The 25,351-nt window shown below is 33.2% G+C and overlaps 1 protein-coding gene across 2 annotated transcripts; it reads left to right on the top strand.

Moving 5' to 3' along the window:
- Positions 1–236: 236 nt before the first annotated feature.
- On the top strand, positions 237–25,351 carry LOC149490699 (sodium-coupled monocarboxylate transporter 1-like). Of its 2 annotated transcripts, none has more exons than XM_089707645.1 (14): positions 237–745; positions 4,974–5,180; positions 6,124–6,283; positions 7,905–7,970; positions 10,879–10,930; positions 11,238–11,305; positions 12,480–12,634; positions 13,050–13,190; positions 16,577–16,801; positions 17,509–17,690; positions 18,009–18,137; positions 20,584–20,699; positions 21,233–21,518; positions 23,759–25,351. In XM_089707645.1, coding segments are annotated over exons 2-14 (1,782 nt in total). In that variant the 5' UTR covers positions 237–745; positions 4,974–4,980; the 3' UTR covers positions 23,761–25,351. The 2 variants fall into 2 exon arrangements, with proteins under 2 accessions (XP_089563771.1, XP_089563766.1); XM_089707640.1 differs by having other exon boundaries at positions 21,233–21,511; positions 23,743–25,351.

Here is a 25,351-nt window from a genome sequence, read left to right on the forward strand (position 1 = left end):
AAATAATATACATAATTTTATGTTTAATTCATTTATGTTATCGTTTTATTACTATAGAGTTCAATAATTAAACTTTTACCGCGTTTTATACGTATGTCGATAAAACAGTTCAAAATCTCGGAAGTTTTGTATGAGTTTCCATAGATGGCGTTATTATACGCGATTGTCGAATCTCGGATGTGAATTGTGAACAGTGAATTGTATACGGTGTTTTATTAAACAGCTGGTTATCGATGTGTGTGTCACAATACAGGTCACAATGTAATTATTTAAAAAAACGTGGAAGCAAGTAATAATCTTTAATACATGACTTTATGAGTCGATACAACAACTTGCAACGATTTTATTTAATTATTTAAAGCACACTGTGGCATCGTATCTGAAAATTTCGCGAGTGATAATTTTGTATGACATTATAGTGAAGTGAAACGATGAAGTGACATTGACAATTGACATTTTAATCAGTGACTTATGGACGCGGGAAATTTGAGCAGTTTTTATAGAAATTTGAATGTGAAATGCCGTGTTGTATCTCATAATATTTAAGTTCCCGCGATAAAAGTTGTGTTTCTGATGTGGAGTGAAAGTAGTTTAAATGTATCGACTAGTTGACATTGTTGTGTGCCGATGTGCCGATACATGCATGTGCCCTCGCATCATTGGCAAAACACCATTTATGTGAAGAATTCACCGTCTACTTCCGCATCTGTTGTAAATCGTGTTGATAAATAATAAAATTACAAAGGTATTGACAAATTGAATTGACACACATTTTTTAAAATGAAAGAAGATTTGCTATAAATTCTTATTTTCTCTAATTCATAAATTCAAACAATAAATATTCACGATAAACACACATTGGTATGCGAAAAAACTAGTTTCAAATTAAAAGTCGAGAGGATTTCTAGACATTTATTCTTTTTGACCTTCATGTTTGTTTGTTATGCATACGAAGAAAATATTAATATTTATCTTCATGTATTAAAATAACAGTGAAGGCTAGTAATGATCTAGAAATAAAAAAGAATTATAATATGACTAGCGCTCCGCCCCGGCTTCGCCCGTGGTACATATTTACGCTTTCTCTACATAAGAACCATCCTTGGACTTCCACAAACATTAAAAAAAGAATTATCGAAATCGGTTCAGCCGTACACATGGTGATGCCGTGACAACGCGAAACGGGTTTCATTTTTATATAATTATCTACTAGATTATAATATTATGTTGTTTATCGTTGTTGGTTTTCTAGGCTGTTTGGTTTTATAGAATAGAAATGGGACCGCTTTATATTATGATAGGTATATCTGCAAATTCATTTTTTTATAATATTCGTGATTTATTGATTAGGTATTATATTTAATACATACCTATAACGTAGTTAATTTTTCGCCATAGTTATACCAACCAGCTGCAAAGCTTACAGCTCATGTAAAACATATACATACCTTTTATAGGTACTATAGGTATATTATGTAGGAGTAGGCATGTACTTAGTGTAATTTATTCACCTGTTGCTTGAAATAATAATATAAAAATATTTCAAAACAACACTTTTATTAACTAGGTAGGTAGGTATTTGGTTTTAATTTAATCCAATTACACCTACCTACCTATTACCACCTATAAGCATAAACCATCTGCCAAACAAGAATTTTGGTTAACAAAATCAAATCGTTTATTTTTTCTCGGAGTTGCAATGACACTCACAAGAACTCACAGCACAGCTACACGTACTACATAACACATCGCACACGGCTTCGGTAATCAGTTTGTCTATTCTTCATTTTCATCCGGTCCGGTGGAAAGTAATATAAAATTTTTAATTTTATTAGGAAATCTGAAACTGGTACAATGCTGTAACCAATTTTCATCACAATTCCATATATAGTGTACGTATAACGTAACGTAACTAGTAGTACGTATTAAAAATCGCGCGAATACAGATTAAGGCCGCTGCATACGTGACGGGATTTTACCCGGACGGGACGTGACGGGAAGTTTTGGAAACATCGTTGCATACAAAATGTATCCAAATACGCATATGTCACGGGAACATCGACGGGACGGGAACGTGGACGGGAAAAATATCGTCGCCGACGATGTTTAGCACGTCCCGTCCCGCACGTGCCCCGTCCCGTCCGTGATTTCGCTACGTATGCACAGTCGCTCCGTTCGTGCCGGAGAGATTAGTAGTGACGCCTTCCAAGTATCGAAAATGGACGACGAAAAACTAATCGAATGTGTTCGCTCATATCCAGCGTTGTATAGTATAGCGAACCCACAATATTTAGACACAAAATATAAAAATTATTTATGGCGTAAAGTTGCTGTGGAATTATCATTCAGTGAAAACGGTTAGTGTTATTTTAATGAATATAATATTGTGGTATTCCTAACTATAGTCCTTTTTACCTATGATGATTCCTGTGACACTTCATCGTGTTCTGAATTACGTAAAATGCCAAAATAATTTTATTTGCAGAATGTAGATTACAAAGATGTTAGGCAGGTACATATTACATAGACTCTTAAACATTCTGGCTCGTAATTGAGCATGCAAATATATTGTAAATTACAATAAATAATTTTATATTACACAAAACTAGATCCCATTACAAAATTATAGCAGCTATTATAAATTTAAATATTATAAATAATCTTAAATATATTATTAATTAAACTATTATAAATCCATCTTTCGTTGTTCACAACACTAGCACGTTAGATCAGAATCACGTCACGGTGCGTATGCGTTTGCACCACGTTCCCGTTGTGAACGAGGCAATCACGTGCCCGTCCCGCTCACGTCCCGTCCGAGGTATTTTCCCGTCACGTATGCAGCGGCCTACTTTAAAATTAAATATTTCATCTCAGAGTAGCATAACATTATGCAGCTTAATTTCTTTTTATTTGTGTAAGTAGGTATATTGAATACAAAGTAAAGTTTTTGCGACTGCATGTCTTCGTATAACCTCTAATGATTAATTATTTATTGTTAAAAATTATCATTAGGTACATATTCGTGTTGCGAATAGGTATGCTTTTCAAATTTTACTTATATGGTGCTCATAATCTACATTTGAAGTCATGTTGTGCGATTTCTAAAGTTTTGATAACGGTATACCAAAAAAAAATACACATCCCTTGACTGTACAAACACGTTCAGTCTCCTGCGTGAGATGGAAAATAAGTTTTTCGCTTCAATTTAGGCTGAGATAATTTTTACTATCCTGCTTCTCTATTGCTAATTTTTACTATGCTCCTGCTAAACGACTGCTGCTATTTCCAATATGTAATTCATATCGACGTATGTATAAAAGTTTCGAAAAAAAAACACTCAAATAGATTCATTTGAAATCGAGATAAAATAAAGGCAATAATTATTACTGCTTACACGCAATAATTATTACTGCTTAAAGGCAATTATTATTACTGCAATATCTTTTAAAAATAGAGTATTGAGTTCTATCGTTATGTAATCTATGTAGATTTATAAATTAATCTGTATGATTAACTAATAACCTGTAAAAAATTAGACAAAAAATCTTTTCTTTTAAATTTATAAAATAAATACAATTTGTTTCAAGAATTTAACATTGATACTTTGAATATAGGTATATTTAAATTTTACCTGTTACTTACATTATACATAAATCAAAATTGCAATAATTCCTATATTTACATTTGGATTTTCAAGGAAATCGGCTTTTAAATATGAATGAGAATAAAATAGCTCCTACATACAATACATTCAAGTTACTATACATAAGTGATATCTATATTTTTACCACACGTGTGTTACAAAAGGAAGATTTACTCTAACTAATTCGAATTAACGGCCTGTGTTCGTATATTGATTGGAAAATTTTTCTTTAGTCATGGACTCAAAGGACTTGTTTTGATGGTAGGTACAACAATTTTGTTGTTGTTAATACGCGTTTTGAGTGCTGTAACCTTTATGTAAATACAAATGTTTTATATTTTCCTTAGACACAAACGAGTGTTTAAAGAATTAACACATGAATGAAACAAGTTACATTATTTTAACTATATTTTTAATCAGAGCCAGTTATTGGTGGCGGAAGTTATTACAATACTAATTGCAAATATGTCATGTAAAATGTGTGTCATCATTATTGTAGTTACATTCAGACAATTTTTATTATAACTATAAAAGCGTGGGTAATAATGGAAGTTTATCCATAGAATGTTGATGTAATTCTATGTCAACAGCATATTGTCTTCATTGTTCAGTGTAAATTTGTTCTATAAAAAGATACGTACTTTGGACTCGTCGAGGTCAAGTTCATATCTTTTAAGATTTAATCATAGATAATATCGTGTGTCGTGAATCTGCAGTAAAATGTATTGAATATTGAACTATTGGAGTCTCGTGCGAATCAGAAGGAAGGTTGATTGTTTTCTAATAGCTGCTTCCAACAGTCGATAGTTAGATGATTTTGAAGTACATATATTAAATTGGTGACGGAAATTAGTTAAAATAAAAAAAAATAAACAATACCTAAATAATATTAATTGCGGATGTGCAGTAAGCTATGTATAAATTAAAAATTTTATTGTAATTGCGATGTAATTATATTCATTGAGTAATTTAAATGTCGTGAATATTAAATTTTGGAATCATCATTCTTTAACTTAAATGAGTAGTTACTACTTGTATGCATACCTACATCCTTTTATAAAAAAAAACAAAAGTTTTGAGCATAAAACACTTCTTTATGATCAAAACTACTTGAGCCGTCTAGATAGTCGCATAAATCGGTTCCGTAAAGAATAAAGTTATGCTACTCAATGCAAATAGGAAAAGGAAAGTTTGTTTCTTTAATTTAAAAATAGATTTTAATTTGCAAATTGCTAGTATATTAATAAGACAGATTTCTACCAGTGCTTTATTTGTTTTAGCATTCTTCTACCGCTGTTTAAAGGTTAAATGATAATTATTCTTCCAGATCCAAAATGGGGTTCACAATGACCGAGGGAGGTTTCGGCGTGGGTGACTATGTGGCTTTTGGCGTGCTATGTGCTTTCTCCTGTGCTGGTGGTATATGGTACAGTGCTGTTGGCTCACGGTCCAAAGCAATTGTAGATCTGAAAGACTATTTGCTGGGAGGCAAATCTATGTCCACGTTCCCAGTGGCCATGTCGCTGATAGCCAGGTAATTGTCGAACTAAGATTTTCTATACTGTTGTAAACTTTTTTGTTGTAAATTTAGCTGAAGTTAATTTCTATGGGCTTTCAATTTAGATTATAAGTAAATACTATTGTGAACTAATTTTAAGTTAACTGTAAAACGTAAAATAATTACTTTGCAGTTTGCACATAGATACAAATGTTTTGTAATGATAATGACAACTCTCTAAGAGCGGGGGCACACGATGCGTTGCGGCGGCGGTGCGGCGCCGGAGCGGTGTCGCTGCGTCGTCTTACATAGAAATATCTGTGGCATGTCACACGATGCGCTCCGGCGCCGCACCGGACTTGTAACCACCAAGACGAGGCGGGGAGGGGTGAATGCGGTGCGACGTCGGAGCGGCACCGCTCAGTTGTTTTGCGTCACAAGGAAGGACACGCTGTGCAACGCTGCTACGACGCCGCTGCGACATAAAAACGTTACGGCGCCGCACCGCTCGTGTGCCCACTGACACGGTGAAATCTTTGCGGTGCGGCGCCGCAACGCATCGTGTGCCCGCGCCCTAAGACATTGTAATGTAAATCATTATGAAATGACGCAAGAAATGCATCATAATGACGCTATATTCAAAATATCATTAGAAAATCGTTTAATCAATAATTTATTATGAATAACGAACTCATTTAAATGTTCTTAATTCTAAAAAAAAACGAAATGGACGTAATAATAATATTGTTAAGACTAATCTGAAAAATTGTACGCCACATTATTTTAAAAATAGCATCGTGGTATAAATTCAAACTTAATTGTTTCTTATACTCTTGCAACATGCGAAAATCTGTGACCATTGTAAGATACTCAGTGTAGATAAAAAAAAGATGAGATAAAAGTTTTGGGGAGTCCCCCGAAAAAGGCACATTTTACATGGAGTCTGTTAACAAATGTACAGTTAAACTCCTTGTTGCAGTTACGTATCAGGAGTCACTATCCTGGGTACTCCAGCAGAGATATACAACTATGGTACCCAGTATTGGCTGGTGATTGTTGGTGTGTGTCTCAGCTGCTTTGTTGTTGCTACCGTGTATCTGCCAGTATTCTGCACTTTGAGGTTATCGTCTTCTTATGAGGTAAAGTATTCTAAGAGGTTCTTCTAAGTTCATGATCAGTGTTCTGGCTGTATAAATAAATTTCACTATACTTAATTTAAGTGTTCCTTTATTTCGATTTCGCCTTAGAAAAGAGCAATTCATGTTTTTTTTTAATTGTGAATATAAGCTTATTTGAGTTATTTCATGATTAGCCTCACATCATAATATACCTACAGCTACGTCAAAAATAATTGCTTATGTACTTACGCAGGCTGTATTTAATATTTCTAATTATGTACATCACGTCATTTGTTGATTTTACATCATGTACCTACACCTATTTTTAGTTACTTTTTTTTACTTTTTTAGTACCTTTATGAAGTAGGTACTTATTAAATAAAGATACGAGATCAGTTTAACTTAGCACTCAGTGTTTAACTTTACATTGATTCATAAAACTATGTTGACATTAAATGTTATTGTAGAGCCGTTACCAAGTTACAATTTATTATATCTCTGGACTGTATTCTTTATTATGTAACATGTGTTATCTATATGCAATTTCTTCCGTGTTTAATACACGAGGATAGTTTGTTTAAAAATATTAGATGGATTATGTCATTTGCTATCTTATCTGCACATCAATTGCAACGTTTGGGGGTTATCATAACAAAATCACTTACCATTATGTTATCCTCGTCATCCATCATGATCTTATTTCGAACTTGATCAACAATTATGTCATCGATAGATGTCTTTTTTTAAGTGCGTTGATAATAGTTGAGGAAAATGTAGGATTTTGTATTGTCAATAATCCGAATGATTATTTTGGTCATGTTACTACTTAGTAGTTACTACAGATAATATATAAGTTGTGATGATAATTCTCTGTAGAGAAGTTTGTTTATAGTTTTATTTTTCAACTAATATTATAAACATTATTTTCCTGGAAAACAATATAAATTATTTACACCCAGGAATAAACATAGGTACTTTGTATTAATGTAATTTGAACAAAACTTGTACCTATATTCTATAACATTTTCGATGTCAGAGGTGTCAATACTCAATATTTTGGTACTGTCTTGACGATTATGACTTCGTCCTTACTCTCATGAATTGTGTGCGCAGTATTGATAGCAAATAGATGGATTGGGCAGTGATCCAATCCAGTCACATATCTTGTTCATTGCGCATGCGGTGATGACGGTCAGGGGTCAATGTTCTAATAGCTCATATAGAGAAAATGTCTTAATATCTAACGAAACAAAGGTCTAGTTTTGTGTAGGTGGAATGGCAAAGTTATTGATGTTTCAGGAAATGTTTACCTTTATGTATAGCAGTAGATTTATAAATTAAATAGTTTTTAATAAATAGCAAAGGCCATTCTAAACGTTTCTACTTCCTTAATCTACTTTTAATTATAAAAAATTGCATCTGTGCTTATTGAATACTTCATTTACAAGCACTTTTGCATTAGTTATGTTTGCAAGATGTTACGTTGTATTTTATAAGCTTATAACTATTTCAAGTAAATAGCATGTACCTATCACTTTGTACATGATATTCTTTAAGTTTTACCTTCAATTTATTGATATATTTATTTTCCTTATTTCATGTGCATGCAATTATATTTACTCACGCATTTGTTTTATTTCAGTATCTACAGTTGCGTTTTAATCGACATGTGCGAGCCGTTGCATCTATTTTGTTTCTTTTGGACGAAGTACGTATTATTTTTTGTTTTATTTATTTTTGTATGCACGTCTCATAAATATTTTGTTGGGAAAAACCTCGCTCTAGAATTAATATTTGACGTGTAATAATTTTCAAACTTATATGCACAGCAAAAAACCTAATATTTGATACTAAAATATAGTTAACGGAAACATTAACAATAATGGATAAGTAATAACTTCTTATTTTATTGTATTGTGAATTTTTATAGCTAAGAACAAGTTTAGTTTGCAGCCTCTACAACTATATTTTAACGTCCACATCTACGAATTATATAAACTCAAAATTACATAACCCGACAATATCATGTTAGTAGGTTAGCACCATTAAAACATATGTAATTTGCATGTAAATGTATCCGTGCCAGGTTATTTGAGGTAATAAGACGTAATCAGCAATTCATTTTACAATAACGTGGGTCATTCGCTTCTTCAGTAGTGGACTTTGCTCATTGACGTCACACAAACAACTAATTGTTTGGTTATCGATCTATGGACTTAAAAGAATTAAACATAGTTAAAAGAAATAATGATTTTTTACGATTTTATGTAGGTATTTTTATAAAATGAAATGAAAGTTAATGTTAGAAAAATAAAATTAATGGAAAAATTGTTTGTGGTTTTAGGTATTAGCACGTAGTACCTCGGTAAGGTGTAGTATAGGTAGGTAGGTAGGTAGGTAGTTAGGCATAGGACGCAGGTGTCTAAAACTTCGTCACGATTTTTTTTTGTATAAAAATTATGTCAAGATTGTTATTTTAATGATTTACTATTATTAGAAAGGCTAATTAAGCCGTGCGTTGTATTTATTCAGGGATTTAGTGTCTCGTGATATTCATTGTTATCATTTAATATCTATTATTAGGAGCGACTGACGTAGTAATAAAAATAAAAAGTATAGAGAATAGAGTGTAAGCGTAAAAGAGCTGTAGGTATATTCTATAATTTATGAATCTATGCAAAGAAATGGATATATTTTATGGGATTTTCTTTTCGAAGCATCTTCAATAACTTGTTTATAATAAGAGGAAAATAAAGAAGTCTCCTTACAATAATTACAAAAATAGTTGTTAATCATAGCCCATGATCGATAAACATTGTTGAAGCATGAGATTAGCAATCGTCATTTACGAGCAATCTTTATACAAATAAAGAATTGGATATTGCAATTTTATGATTGCAATAAAACGAAAGATTGCAAAATTCGAGAATTTAATTTTTCTGCTTTATATAAGTTACTTCTCAGTTCTGGAGTATTAAGAAAGAGTATGCTAATAATGACGCTTTCTAGCGTGGTGGTTAAATCATTATAATTTCAAAGTACTGAATTTAATTTCTATGCGATTGCCTATACTAATATTATAAAGCTGAAGAGTTTCTTTGTTTGTTTGTTCGAACGCGCTAATCTCAGGAACTGGTCCGATTTGAAAAATTCTTTCGGTGTTAGATAGCCCATTCATCGAGGAAGGCTATATACATATATCATAACGCTAAGACCAACAGGAGCGGAGCCACGCCGGTGAAACCGCGGAGCGCACCTAGTTTTGAATAAAGCTATACCTAGGTACTCTTTGAACTTAAATAATATTTGTACCTATATCTTGCATTGGGTACCTAGTGGGTTTTTCCTAATATGTATGTACAACCCACTAGGTTTATATAAAATAACTTGTGCAGTATGAATATAGCAATTGCAACAAAACAATAGCAACATCTATGATCTATCAATTGAGTATTTGAAAGCAAAATCAGCACATCACGTTAGACGCAACGTGGGCGAGTACTGTAATGATCCAATTGACCGCATACTGTCCAATACGTCATAATTATTGTTTGTCTAGTGTTTTGTACTATGCGGAAGTTTTAAAGTAGGTACATATTATTAGAGGATGTTAGCTGCAAATGTTGATGGAATTATTTAGGGAGTAGTTGTGATTCATATTGCCTAATAGTTTCGTTGATTTTACATTTTTCTTTACCGGTACAAAAGTAAATTCAAATTAAATCGATGATTTTCCTCTCGTTTTATGTCTGACGATAATTTTTATTAATAAAGCAAATAGGCCTGTTATGGTTTTGTACGGCTCACAAGTATCGAGCTTACTAAACTTCCTATGAAGTTTCACATTTATAACAACCCTAGAGATATAATGTAACGTTGAGGTATAATGTGTAGGCAACTTTTTTAAATGTTGAAAAAACATATTTAAATTTTCTACACCTTGCGCAAATTAAACAACGTATGAAATATAATTTATAATGTAGAGCAAATAATTATAGGCTCTTTAAAACCTATGATTTATAATTCGGAACTTCCTTTCCATGTGACTAGAGCCACTCAGCCACACATTATTGTGTATGCTTATATCAACTTTGCCTTGTTATAATCAGATAGATTACCATCAGTCATGATTACTTGACTTCAAGAAATAATTTACGATGCAAGATCGTTATACAGTGTCCTTAACAATGTCAAAGTAACTAAAGGTCATTACATATTTTGTATCCGATTAACATTGTTAATCCTCCTAATATAAGCATACACAATTATATGTGTATTTTTTTTACTTTGAAATCAATTAATTAGTATATCAATAAAAGAAATTATTTACTTTTGTAATGAGTATTTACTTAAGTGCATTTTTTTCACAGCATGTTATGACGTAATAAATGCAGTTTATTTTTTGAAAAGAGTTATTTAAAAACAAATTTTAGTGATCTATTCAAAAGGATATTCTAAGAAATTAGATTATCCAGATGTCCTTGTCTTATCTACAACTAAGATAAAAATATTCTTAGAAAATTATTCTTCTTATATTTACCGCTGAAGAGTATTTAGTAAGGTCGTTAGGTTAATCTATCAATGCAAAATATATTTATATATCATTTTGTCCATAGGTGCTGTTTCTGCCGATGGTGATATATGTTCCAGCTTTGGCATTTAACCAATGTAAGGTCATTGATTTTTTATCCATATGTATAAATATAATCATACTCAAGCAGTTTTTGTTTTTTTTGATAAAGCATAATATTATATTTTTAAATTAGTGAGCTTTTTAGTACTAGGTATTTGTAGTACCTAACTTCAAATGTCACGAACATTCGGGTTGTCCCTAACAATTATATTGTTGCACTAATTTAAATAATCTTCTTGCTCTATCTAGACATATATTTTTGGTTTTTGGTTGATATATTGTTTTTTTAATACCCACATTTAGGAATGTTTCTATTAATTTAATATGGCAATTAATTTTCAGTGACAGGGTTCAATGTTTTCGCCGTGGGCGGAGCGATGGTATTAATATGCGGCCTTTATACTGCATTAGTAAGTATATATTTATATAAAATATCTATGCAAATTATTACGAATGTATGACAAAAAGTATGGCAAATTTCCATCTTCTTATTAAAACTTATGAAATGAATCTTTACAAGTATAGAAACTTACTGAATTCGCTCATCGCTGACATCAATGATTTTTCGATAAGATGCAAAAAATATATATTTATTTTTGTTGGGTGATATTTTAACTTATGCCACATTATGCTCAGATTGAAAAATCACATTATCTTTGTAATGGTATTGTTAATACTTCATTTGTTTTATGAAGTCGTAAGGAATAATTTCCTTTGTCTTTTTGGCCTGAACGTGTTTAGTTTCATCAATATGATGTTAGTTATTTTTAACCTGCGTATTAATAATATGTGTATACCACATCAGACTTCAATTTTCATTGGGTCAAGGTATTCGAGAATAAAAACAAGGTTGTACTCATGGTGAGCAAAAAATTTGGGCCATATGTACCGCACCACGGTAATGACATTGGAGTTATCGATATAGTTATGCGTTTTTATTTATATCTCCCTAAAAGGCCAGCAACATATTTGTAATTTTTGATATTGTGAGAAAAGAATGTATAGGTACCTATCGTTAAGTTTTATTCGTCTCTCATATAATATACTTTGGTGAGACAGATTTCATGTATTCCAAAATCCTAAATTGCTCTTCTTTATTTTCATGTACCTAACACGGAACACCGCCTTAGTTTATATAGATTCTGTAAAATTTCTCGTTTTTAAAAGTTAAAATGCAGTTTTTAACCGTGCTGACCGAGACTATTTCAAGTTAATTGGTCCCTTCTAAAAATAATGCCTCTTCCAAGTTCTATATAAAGATGTATCTCGTATGGAAAAGCTTCTGGAAGTAGGACATCTTTAAAAAGTCCGATCGTTAAAGTTTAAATAGACGTGGAACAGGAACATGTTATTGTTATATTATTAAATGTTAACTGACCCGGAAAACGCTGTCTTGAATTACTCTTACCTCAGAGTGAAGAAAATTTCACGAGTATCGGTCAAGCCATTTTGGAGAACTATAACTTTAAACACCGCGACACGAGAATGTTATATACATATATGTATTAGATAGGGATATCCTATAGATAAATCTAAGTTCCTATAGATCTTAGAACATAAGATTTACATATATTATTGGTGTAGGGAGGTCTCCGCGCGGTGGTATGGACGGACTCCGTACAAACCGGGATAATGTTCATCGGCATAGTGCTGATGGGGACAGCCGGTACGCTGGCGGTGGGGGGGATAGCCACTGTCATTGATACCGCTGATGTTTCGGGGAGACTGCATTTGTCCAAGTGAGTAAGGTTTTTCTAGAAATTGTCTGTGGATTCTAGACTAGAAAGGCCACGAGGCTTTTCTAGTCTAGAATCCACAGTATTCCGATATTTCCAACCTTTTGTCCCGGTGTTTCTAACCAGTTCTTGTATTTTGGGGCAGTGTCAGAAATGTTTCAAAGTGAAAATAAATGTTATGAAAATAAGAACAGAAAAGATTAATAAGATTCTACGTGATGAGGCTCAGTAAAAGCGAAAAACTGGAATTATTTAAAAATCTGTCCAAGTTGTCACTTTTCTGGTCTAAGTGAAAATCGATATAGAAATTTAAATCTTCAAATCTAACTGCATTTTTATACAACTGATTGTAGATTGCAATGCAGGACACATACAATTTGAATAATTATTGTTTTATACTTTAATATTTTGCGTTTAGCTGGAGTTTCTCCCCCTACGAGCGTCAAACGGGATGGGGCGCGATTGTTGGCGGTTTCTTGTATTGGACCTGCTTCAATTCCGTCAACCAAACTATGGTGCAACGGTATATCTCTCTGCCCACTAAGAGGAAGGCGATTGCGTAAGTTTTTGACTTTTGCGTGTACCTATATACTTTTCAGGATAACCATATGCAATATACACGAAGGTCACAGTATAGTTCCTAGGTACACTATTCCTCCACTGTATTGAAATGTTAATGCACTATAAAACTTCTTACCACTTATAGGCTTTATGAATTTGTTTTGTTTTACTCCATTGGTAAGACATTTATCTTTTTTGATCAAACAACCTCTTGATTGTAAGTAATGCTGTTGGAATATTCCAATATAGCAACTATTAACTATATTAATCTTTAACCATTATTGTTGATGATGTGCGAACATCATGAGTCGAAATTTCAATTTGATATTGCTAAGCAATACACAAGGAAAAAATGGGTTTTAATCATTGATTTACAAACACAGTAGATATGGCATGTCTTGGGCATGTCCATGTATACTGAGGGTCATTTCTCTAACGTATTTGATAGGATTTCCTTTACGTATCACGATTTAAATCATACGTCGATGTACAATGTATGTATATTTCACCGCGACACGTGTAGTGGCACGCGGGTGAGAGTTGTAAGAATGAGGTCGAATTTCGCCCACTGACCAATCCTATTATGATTAAGTACTTCGTAAAACCTTATAGGCCAGTGGAAATTAACATTAAATTCGCAAAGCACGATGTAGATTTGAATTTTTGGTATGTTGTTTGGATCAGTTAGGGTGATGTAAATCCCAATTTGCAACTTCGAAAAAGTTGTGCTCGCTGCGCACCACATGATAAACTGCGAAAATTTTGGACTTTTTTCACTTTTTGCTCTAAAAGTCATAAACTATGCGTTTCCGACAAGTATCATTTAGTACACAAATTAAGGTTATTAAATTTGCAACAATTTAAGCCTAATTACAGCTCTCTAAACCGTATAACGACTAAACTGTGGCCATTCGAAGATGGTTCATTTTTCTCGAAATATTGAAATTTTTAGTTTTGCTCCCGTTTGAAGCAAAATATTGGCAAAAACCACTCGTTCTATGAGAAGTTCGTAGAATAAAGTTGTAGTGCATTTAATTTTCTTTCATTAGAGCATAGAACAAAGTCTGTGAGACAAATAGTTCACACACAATATCTGAAAAACAAAAAGAAGGTAGAAATAGATTTTTAAAGAATTGAAATTGAGAGCATATAATCATAAAAAGGATAATACTTTTTCATTTGCAGGATAGGTAATTAACAAAATTACAAAATTTGGGAAAGTAGGAAAGAAGATTATACGCAAATAATAAACTGCGAAAATTTTGGACTTTTTTCACTTTTTGCTCTAAAAGTCATAAACTATGCGTTTCCGACAAGTATCATTCAGTACATAAATTAAGGTTATTAAATTTGCAACAATTTAAGCCTAATTACAGCTCTCTAAACCGTATAACGACTAAACTGTGGCCATTCGAAGATGGTTCATTTTTCCCGAAATATTGAAATTTTTAGTTTTGCTCCCGTTTGAAACAAAATATTGGCAAAAACCGCTCGTTCTATGAGAAGGTCGTATAATAAAGTTGTAGTGCATTTAATTTTCTTTCATTAGAGCATAGAACAAAGTCTGTGAGACAAATAGTTCACTCACAATATCTGAAAATCAAAAAGAAGGTAGAAATAATTTGGAAAATCCAAAAGTGCACACCTCATAATTTTTTTTAATAAATATTTAAAAATTATTATTTTTGTTTATTTAATAACAATTAAACCACATCGAATCAGACCCTGAAAAATGAAAGGGTTCTATTCCTGAGCATACTCAAGCGTAAGAGAAAAAAAAAGACTCGATTAGTAAAGTATTTCGGTCGCTATCGTGTTAACAAGAAAAAGGATCCGCACATACAGACACACGGACGTCCAAGACAGAACTTTTTTAAACTGTTTTTTAACTAGTTTAAATAACAAAAATGACATCAAAAATATCATGAACGTTAAAAATAGTGTTTTTTCTTAATATGTGTGTGTATGTATTATCTTACAAGTGCAATGTATGATACATAAAGACATTTTAAGTTTGAAAAATCAGATGTTTTGCGCGAAGTGACAGTAGTACCCACCTCAACGCTTCGCTTATGAGGCGTGCAATAGATTTTTAAAGAATTGAAACTGAGGGCATATAAAATCATAAAAAGGATAATACTTTTTCATTTGCAGGATAGGTAATTAACAAAATTACAAAGCTAATTAAATTTGCAACAATTTAAGCCTAACCGCAGCTCTCTAAACCTTATAACAACTAAGCTGTGGCCTTTCAAAGATAGTCAGTTTTTCCCGAAAATTTCAAATTTTTAGTTTTGCTCCCGTTTGAACCAAAATATTGGCAAAAACCGCTCGTTCTATGAGAAGGTCGTATAATAAAGTTGTAGTGCATTTAATTTTCTTTCATTAGAGCATAGAACAAAGTCTGTGAGACAAATAGTTCACTCACAATATCTGAAAAACAAAAAGAAGGTAGAAATAGATTTTTAAAGAATTGAAACTGAGGGCATATAAAATCATAAAAAGGATAATACTTTTTCATTTGCAGGATAGGTAAAAACTAAAAAACAAAATTACAAAATTTGGGAAAGTAGGAAAAAGATTATACGCAAATTAAATGTTTAACTAAGAAGCTGCACTCGCCAAAGTGATTCTGGGGGTGTGTTTTGACAGTTCTGATGTCAGGTTTGTATTCGCCTTTGATTTGATCAATGAGTTCATTCAAGGAAAACTGGCATTCTTCCCTGTTATTAGAAAGATAGGAATATATGCACTCCGGGACATTTTTGGGTTCTGAGGATTTAAAAAAGACTCTAAGACTTTGTTCTATGCTCTAATGAAAGAAAATTAAATGCACTACAACTTTATTATACGACCTTCTCATAGAACGAGCGGTTTTTGCCAATATTTTGCTTCAAACGGGAGCAAAACTAAAAATTTCAATATTTCGGGAAAAATGAACCATCTTCGAATGGCCACAGTTTAGTCGTTATACGGTTTAGAGAGCTGTAATTAGGCTTAAATTGTTGCAAATTTAATAACCTTAATTTATGTACTGAATGATACTTGTCGGAAACGCATAGTTTATGACTTTTAGAGCAAAAAGTGAAAAAAGTCCAAAATTTTCGCAGTTTATCACGTGGTGCGCAGCGAGCACAACTTTTTCGAAGTTGCAAATTGGGATTTACATCACCCTAACTGATCCAAACAACATACCAAAAATTCAGAACTACATCGTGCTTTGCGAATTTAGGGTTTTTTAGTGTCGATTTCTACTGGCAGCAGTTTGGGCAATAAGGCGTGCCAAAGAATACATTCACTTGAAAAACATAACCCTCCATATTTCGTAGTCGGGTAAAATTAACTGTCTTTAATATGATTCACACATGATTTTTCGAATTCCAGCGCGTTAGGAATATTCTGCATAGGCGCAATGTTCGCAATCAGCCTCTGTGTATGGTGTGGGTTGGCTGCTTGGACGGCCTGGGTGCAAGGGGGTTGTGACCCCCGGGGGGCGCCATTGGTGGATGATAGACTTCTACCAGCTTTTGTTACTTATGTGTCGAAGACGCAGAAGCTGCCGGGGTTGGCAGGGGTCTTTCTAGCTGGCGTCTTTGGAGCTGGGTTGAGGTGAGTGTTAATTTAAAAGTTATAGTTTTTAAAGATACTTTTTTTGTGCTTTGAGGTTTAAGAGATTGAAGTTCGATCTCAATTTTATATTAAAATCATCCCATTTAAATAAAATGTCCCCAAGTAGTGATCCAATTTAAGGCTTTGTCTGCTAGAATGCATACTAAGCGCGCATCACAGCGTTGGTGCTCTATTTGACGGTGCATCAGGCGCGTCGGCGCGGCGGCCTCAGGTTAGCGCTCTGACGCGCGCTACTTATGCGTTCTTTTGACAAAGTTTCCAAAATACTTTTTACAATAGGTACTTAACATTTACTTTTTCATTTATTAAGCTATTGCATAGCTTCTATCGCGGGCCTTGAGCGCGGGGACCGAATCCAGAAATTCTGTAACGAAAAACCTCACGCTCCCCACTCCGACGGGCACGGAGGTGTGGCTTGAAGGCATAGCATGCAATAGCTTTACCGCGGCAGTCCCCGAGTGCCACACGTCTTTTTTGACGTGACAACGTCTTATAATTCGATAGAGCCGGCTGCACGCACGAAAAAACATGACTCATGCGGCGTTACCTCGCTCGGAGGCGTTCCATGTAAGGCTTGAAGTGGAAGCGAGAGCGCGGAACGAGCGACAAAGAAGCACAATCAGACGTTGTCACGTTCAACTATCGTCAGTAACCGACTTTACAGACGACCAATTTTTTTGTCCCAGTTCGCTATCAGCGGTGCTAAACGCGTGTGCGCTAGTGGTAGTGGAGGATCTGCTGCACGGGTGGCTGAAGGTGCGGTTCCGGCCGCTGGTGGAGGGCGTGCTGGCGCGCGCCGTGACCGCCGTGCTGGCGCTCGTGGCGGTGCTCATGCTGGTCGTCATCCAGCAGCTGGGCGGCGTGCTGGGTGAGTGGGGGGGGGGGGGGATTTTATAAATAAGTCGTTGATAAATAAAAGTGTTTTCTAATATCAATAGTTTTTCATGTGAAAATTTTCTATAGCAGTGAGCCACAATTTTTAGGGGAAAAAATTGATGAAATGTCAATGACGTGCTTTCACACTCGATCATCGCAATCGCTTCAACAAATTAAATAGTTTAAAAGTTCAAATACAGTCTTAACTTCTGACGGCAGTCCACATCCTATCCTCCTATCCGGTCTTTTTTCCTACTCGAAACTCAAGACATGATCTATTTGCATTATTAATTGTTAATATTTCTACCAGGTGTGGCAACAGCCCTATCAGCCATAGCAGCAAGTGCGACGTGCGGTATATTCACACTGGGCATGTGCTGCTGGTGGGTCGGGCCGAAGGGTGCACTTGCGGGTGGGATCGCTGGGGCATTACTTGCTGGTATGTATAGTAAAGCCATTTTAATAGGCAACATTTGACAGTTCAACAAAATTCAACAACGTAACCTAGTAACGACAACATAGAATAACATGATATTTCTTTCTGTTAGTTCTGCACATTTACTTAACTTTTTTCAATAACGATTACATATTTATAATAATAATGACCGATACAAGTAATTTTAAGATTTCATTTTACTGATGAACCATTCTAAACATAATAAACAATTTCTGAATTGAAGAACTGACGTCGCTACAATTTTGTGTCAATAAACCTTTTTTCTTTTTAAATACCAGAGATGTTACTTCTAAAAATCGAGATCTGACATCTAGAATCGAATGCATTGATTACTTGTGAACAAAAATCATCATAAATTAATAAATTCGATTTACAAATGTTTCAAATCCGTATCGATTAATTCACTTTTAATCGATGTTTTTAAGCAGGTTACCTCTCTTTGAAGATAAAATTGATAGACGTCAAATGTTGCCTATTAAATTGGCTCGACTATAGTATATTGTAATGTAGTACCGGTCAAATGTGGCTACTTGACCACATTTTTTTACTTTTTCTTACCTAACTTATTTATGTTTAACTTTTATTAACATTTTATGATTTGTTCATGTCATGAATGATTTCATCATTCACTTTTACTAGGTATTTCTTTAAAATATATTGAATCCGACATTATTTACAAATAAACATAATACAGGTCAAGTTGACACTGATGTGGTATCTTGACCTTGCACATCAGTTTTCATAGGTAGATGCTTAACATTCTTGTTTTAGGCTAAGTTGCTATTACTTTTTAAGTCTTCGACTTTTTAAATATTGCAGCCCGAAGCTTTACAATAAACTGTTAGGCTCTGGCTACCTGGTCAAGTTGCCACGGGATTTGTAATGATTTCATACAAAGCGTTACATGTCGGATAGGGTTGTCACAAACAAGACACAAATTTTATTGAACTATTTATTTATTAAACTAAATTTAATACATATGTATATGTATATTACTTAATACTTATAGGTATTTATTAATAGGTAAGGAAACATTTATTTTTCATTAGAAATATGCTAAATCGTTGTCATCAAAGAGAGTATAAGTATCTGGATTGTCCGAAATTTGCAGCAAATTTATTGATTTTACTATGCAAAACTCGAAACAGTTAAAAAAAGGAAAAAATGCAATCACGTTATTTTTTGTGTCAACCCTAGGCGACGGTCAAGTTGCCACGCAGCGGTCAATGGCAACTTGACCTAACCTGAGGCATCAATGCCCAAGCAAATATTTCGACAGATGAGCCTAAAATTGGATAGTTCCCACTGTAAAATCAATCTCTAGGGTTTATTACACAACATATCAAAACTGTACTCACCTGAGATGTGCAGTTTAAGCTCTACAAACATAATAATACTGACACCGGCAAAAGATCCTTAGTCACAGTCACACTTCGATACGTTATATTGCGAGAACCAACAGCGTTACCGCTTTAAAATTAAAATATGTTGCCAATTTATATTTTAAAAACCTACCAACATCGATACGTTAGGTCAATTTGCTTTCAATTCTACAAAATTTGATATTTTGTTGTTAAACGGAAGGTGTGGTCAAGTTGCCAAGTAAAGGTCAAGTAGCCACATTTGACGGTACATTTATTTATTAAAGTGAAACTTTTATTTCATCGTCTCAAACTTTTTGGTCTGTGTAGCGCATGTCGCGTGTATCGCGGCTGCCGAGTAGGTATACCTACTCGGCAGCCGACCGTCACGCGACATGCGCTACACAAAGCAGTGTTCGGAATCGTTCCAACAGTTTCACTTTTACCGTGGTTTCATAAAACCACACATTTTTTTTATTTATTTAACACTTTATTAGTTGTACAAACAGGAAAACCTTAGAATTACTTACAGCTAAAAAAACAGAGTACAACTAACTTGGCGGCCTTATCAATACGTAGTGATCTCGTACATTATAGAGCATTTGGTACAATGCAAACTATTGAGAACACATTGTATAGTATACACTGTACGGAACACACTGTACGGAACACACTGTACGGAACACACTGTACGGAACACACTGTATAGTACACACTGGACGGAACACACTGGACGGAACACTCTCTATGGAACACACTGTATAGAACAGATTGCATAGAACATATGGTATAGAACACATTTCATAGAATACACTGTATAGAATACACCGCAAAAAACACATTGTACTTATACAGAACATCGCGCATCAACATACTAAAGAATAAAGAAAATTCCCTCAAACAAATTTAGATGTGGTTTTGAATGCCACCGCGATATTGATATTTTTCTATTCCTTAAAAAAACATTTTTAGAACATTTCAATGCTATAGAACTAAATATCAAATAAATGTATCCAAAGGAATATAGCACCTATCCCCATACACTTACAATCCATATTTGCATACAGGTGTAACATCTCTGGGCACGCAAGCAGCAGCAGCAGCAGGATTACGCGCTCCACCGCTACAATTTGATGCGGCGTGCGCTAGAAACGCGTCGATTGTTATGGAAAATACTAATATTGTAAGATATTTTATTTTTCTATTATAAATACTTAACAATCTATAAATTACCGTTGCTTGCCCTTGCAGACTCTTCTTGTAAATCTTTCAAATTTAAAAATAAGTTTAAACAAACCAAGTTAACTAAGAATGATAGGCATGTTAGATTTGGTTACTCAATTAGTATGGATATTTTTATTATTTTGCGTCAGAGTCCGTAGATATTTATGATTGTCATATGTTTGCTTCTTATTCACTTTGCAAATAACGATTGGTAATATATAACCACATTGTAATTAGTTCAATAAGGAAGCAGAAACTATTGTTATTAAGGGCCGATTTTTCAATGCTTGGATAAAACTTATTCGTCGAATAATGTATAAAACTACCATTTTAAAAACGTATTCTAAGTGCCCGTATTTGACAGTTTACGTGACATTTTAATATAATCGTGTAATACTTTATTGGACGGATAAGTTTTATCCAAGCATTGAAAAATCGGCCCTAAAGTAATTTACTCACAAATACTCCAAATAAACAATTTATTATCTACAGGATCCAGAAACAATTTTCCCCCTATTCCGGATATCCTATCACTGGATAGCTCCTCTTGGCCTCCTCGCTACACTAACAGTAGGGGCTATAGTTGGCTGGTTTTTTGACAAAAGAGATGATACCAAAATGGACGCAGAATTATTTACCCCAGTTATATGGAGGTGGTTGCCACCAGAATGTATAGAAAAAGCGGGGGAAATTAGAAGAAAATTGGCTGTGAAGGAGATAGACTCCCCTGCTCCTTCTTCTCCGCTTATTTTGGGCAGGATTGCTAATAAGGTAAGGTGTAATTAAGCTATACACTAAAAATATGTAGAAGAAATCGACGGACAAACATACTTGCCTGATTTTATGGTAATATTTAAAAAACTCGAGATTTACACATTTTATGATTAGCAATTGGTAGTTAGCTTATGTAGTTAGTATCAACATGCCAACAACATTGTGAAGTATTCAACTAAATTTAACATTTTCAATTTGTAGGTTCTACGGCAAACGATAAATATATCTGCGTTCAGCGTTGTTATCAGAAAACAACGATATAATATTTATTACAGTGAATTTTGGGTCACTTTATGTTAACTTGACCGCCTCCTTGGTACAGTGGTTGACGCGTGAGCGTAGAACCGAGGGGTCCTGGGTTCGATTCCCGGTGGAGACGAAGAAAAAAAATGTGTCGGTCTGGCAGGACACAGAAGGCTGATCACCTACTTGTCCCTAAAGAAAATCGATCAGTGAAACAGATGTATGAATAATGCATCTGCCCCTTACCCCACTACGGGGACACGGGACTTCACTTATGTTAACTTACTAGTATACAGGGTGTAATCGTTAAGTGTGCACAAGCGATTATTCCGTAACTATTGCAGATATCAAAAAACTTTAAACTGATATCGAAAGTACTTAACCTAATGAGTAAAATGGCCATAATAAATTTTTAAAAATAAAACGAGAAATAACCAAAAATGTTACATTAAACGCTCCCATACAATTTATTTCCCATACATTTTGTATTCATAGTAGATTTTCGAAGTGACGTCCTTATTGTGCAATACAATGAGGAGGTCTATTTACAGTTTCTAAATGAACTTCCCTCCAAATTTGCGAAGTAATTAAAGCAGAAAACCAAAAAAACAAAAAAAAAGCTAAAATCTTTCATATTAAATGTATAGGTTGATCCAAAAGTAATGATAATTGGGTATTTCCTGTGCACATAAAAATATAAAATAAATGTTTTATGCTTGCTCATGTAATCACTAAGTTATCACAAAAAAATTATATCTACAGGCCACGTTTCCAAGTATTAACATTAATTTTAATGTGAACAGTGCGAGCCAGAATGTTTCCCGACGAAAAGAAGAAACAACGATTCGACATTTAGAGGGTGAATTTCTAAATTTTTAATGAGATCAGGATAATTTTTTGTCACGATTTGTGACCATGGGCGTTAACTGGGTTCACCATGTTTATGCTGAAACCAAGAAACAATCAATGGCCTGGATGCGAGCTTCCAAAGTGACGGTGAAGATTTTCAAAGTGAAAATTAGTGGGATAGATTAAAGCCGTAGTTTTTTGGGACGCTGAAGAAATGTGGAATATTTTAAGAAGGTAGCCACTACTACACAGGGCTCTTACTACACAGACCAAATTAAAAGATTGCGGGTAGGTTAGTAAGAAAAAGAGACATGGCAAACTTCGGTCTTGAATGTTGGTTCACCAAGACAACGCACCAGATCACAAAGCGTCAGTTGCGATGGCTGCCAATCAAAAATCGGCATTGAAAATGCTTGAACACCCACCCTGTTTGTAAGATCTAGCTCCTAGTTAATTCTATCTCTTACCTCGGCACAAGAAACACCGTCGATATAAGAAATTTTAAGACGACAGCGAAGTGATGCCCGATTTTGAGGGGTTTTTGTAGATGAAGTCAAAGTTTTTTTTTTCTAAGTTAAGGAAAAAAAATATCGAAGTATTATCTAGTTAGAAGACTATCTAGAGAAATACATAATTATTTTAACTGTAATGACCTTGTTTAATATTGATTATCATTACTTTTGGATCAACCCATGTACATGGGATATTCATATCTCATACTAAATGTATGGGAGGGCTTAAAGTTAATTTTTTAGATATTTCTCGTATTATTTTTAAAAATTTATTATGGCCATTTTACTCATTAGGTTAAGTACTTTCGATATCAGTTTAAAGTTTTTTGATATCTGTAATAGTTACGGAATAATCGCCTGTGCACACTTAACGATTACACCCTGTATATTATTATTATCATAGTGATTCGTTAGTGAAACTTTTAAATGTTTCGTTTTCTTTCCTTCCGAAGTACGGAACCCTAAAAATTAATTAATATTCAAACAGCTTCTAGCTGTTATAGAAAAAATGTATAGTAGAGATTAGACAAAACCATGTTTCGAAATGTTACATCCTTCGAATCTTTTCAAAGCAGATACTGATAATACATAAACTTGCTAATCTTTTTATTATTTATTTTTCAGATGGAAAGACCTCCAGAGACTAGATGAAGGTTATTATTATAATAAGTATTTAGTAATATGTAAGAGGTTGATTTGTGATTAAATTGTTGAGTTTGTTGTATGTAATTTGTTTAGAATGTATTATAATTTAATGTATGACATGTGTAAAAATGTGTGTAAACGCCTTCGTTCTTATGAAATTGATAACATTTACAAAATAAAAATATTATATTAAATTAATAATTAAGTATGTCAGATTTTTTCTATGATAACAAGTAGGCAATTATTCTTACTAAATCCATATTTATTTGTAAAATGACAAGAATAATTAATCCTAGATTTGAATATTTTCCGCTGACATAAGCTAAGTAACCGGAAAATGTTTGAAAGTTACTTATGTATTTAATTAAAATTGTAGTTAAGTATGTTTTTTTGTTGTAAATTCTTCGTAAGTGTGACTGTATGATTAAATTTAATAAATAATATAATTAAGTATGTTTAAGTTGTAAGGTATTTGTTCTTCAAGGACAAGCAGTAAAATAACTATTTATGTAAGTTTATTTTATAAGAAATTTAGAGTATTTGATGCTTTAGCGAGTCCACATAATTAATATAACATATTTTATATTTCCATATTGGTTCTTTAGTAGTCTCTAAAATAATTGATATTTAGAAATGCAGTTAAATATCAATTTAGTATTATGTATTTTAGAATATTAGTTATCAGTTCATTCCTTTTATAATTTAGTTATAGAAAACGGACCAATTAGATTTTTTCAAAATCAATTATAACACTATATTTATAAAAATAAGTAAAATTATCGAATGGTTTCTCGAATTAATCAATATAAATTACTTATAATATAATTAACTAAACCATCATGGCCTAAAATGTAAGTCAAATAAAAAAAACCCGTCTTGTAAAATATTATATTTCAACAATGTACTTACAGACAATAATAAATTGCATTATGCATAAGTTATAATAATAAACAACGCGTGCCTTAAAGTAACAGTATTTGATAGTACTTAAAATAATTAATTTTTAACATATGGGAGGATATTTATGAATAAAATTGTATATACTATATAATATTTTTGGTGCTCATAATTATATGCTAGGATATTCTCGAAGCATTTGCTTTAAAAAAATCTGAAAAGAGGTACTACCTACTCTTAGAATCCAAGAATCTTTTAAAATGAAATACTTAATAAAAAATACTTTTCTTGTCGTTAAAATAACTTTAAAATGTATCAAATATCACACAAACTGTTTAAATATGTAATGTTTCTTTATTTCAAAGGTTTCTGTTTTGTTTATTACTTACCTAGATTTATTATAAAGAATGAAAATGCATTTGTATTGTAAAACGTGCCAAATGTGTGATTTCAATATACTTTGTTTAATTATGATAATCATTGTTTGGTGCTAGTATAAATGTTAAATTTTTTGACTGTCACAAAAGTATAAAAATGTATTTTTCCAGCTACCTCCATAACTATTCAAGAAAATGAAGGTACCTGTGAATTTCATTGAAATTTGACCAACGAAGGACCATAAGTATTACAGTACTTTATACAAGTTGTAAAAATCTCGTTTTGTTAATAAATAAATATACGCACAAAACTG

Source organism: Colias philodice, chromosome 2 (genome assembly GCF_061535455.1).
Source record: "Colias philodice isolate Cphi_HAF_F1 chromosome 2, ilColPhil1 Martin Lab GWU primary, whole genome shotgun sequence".
Lineage (NCBI taxonomy): Eukaryota > Metazoa > Arthropoda > Insecta > Lepidoptera > Pieridae > Colias > Colias philodice.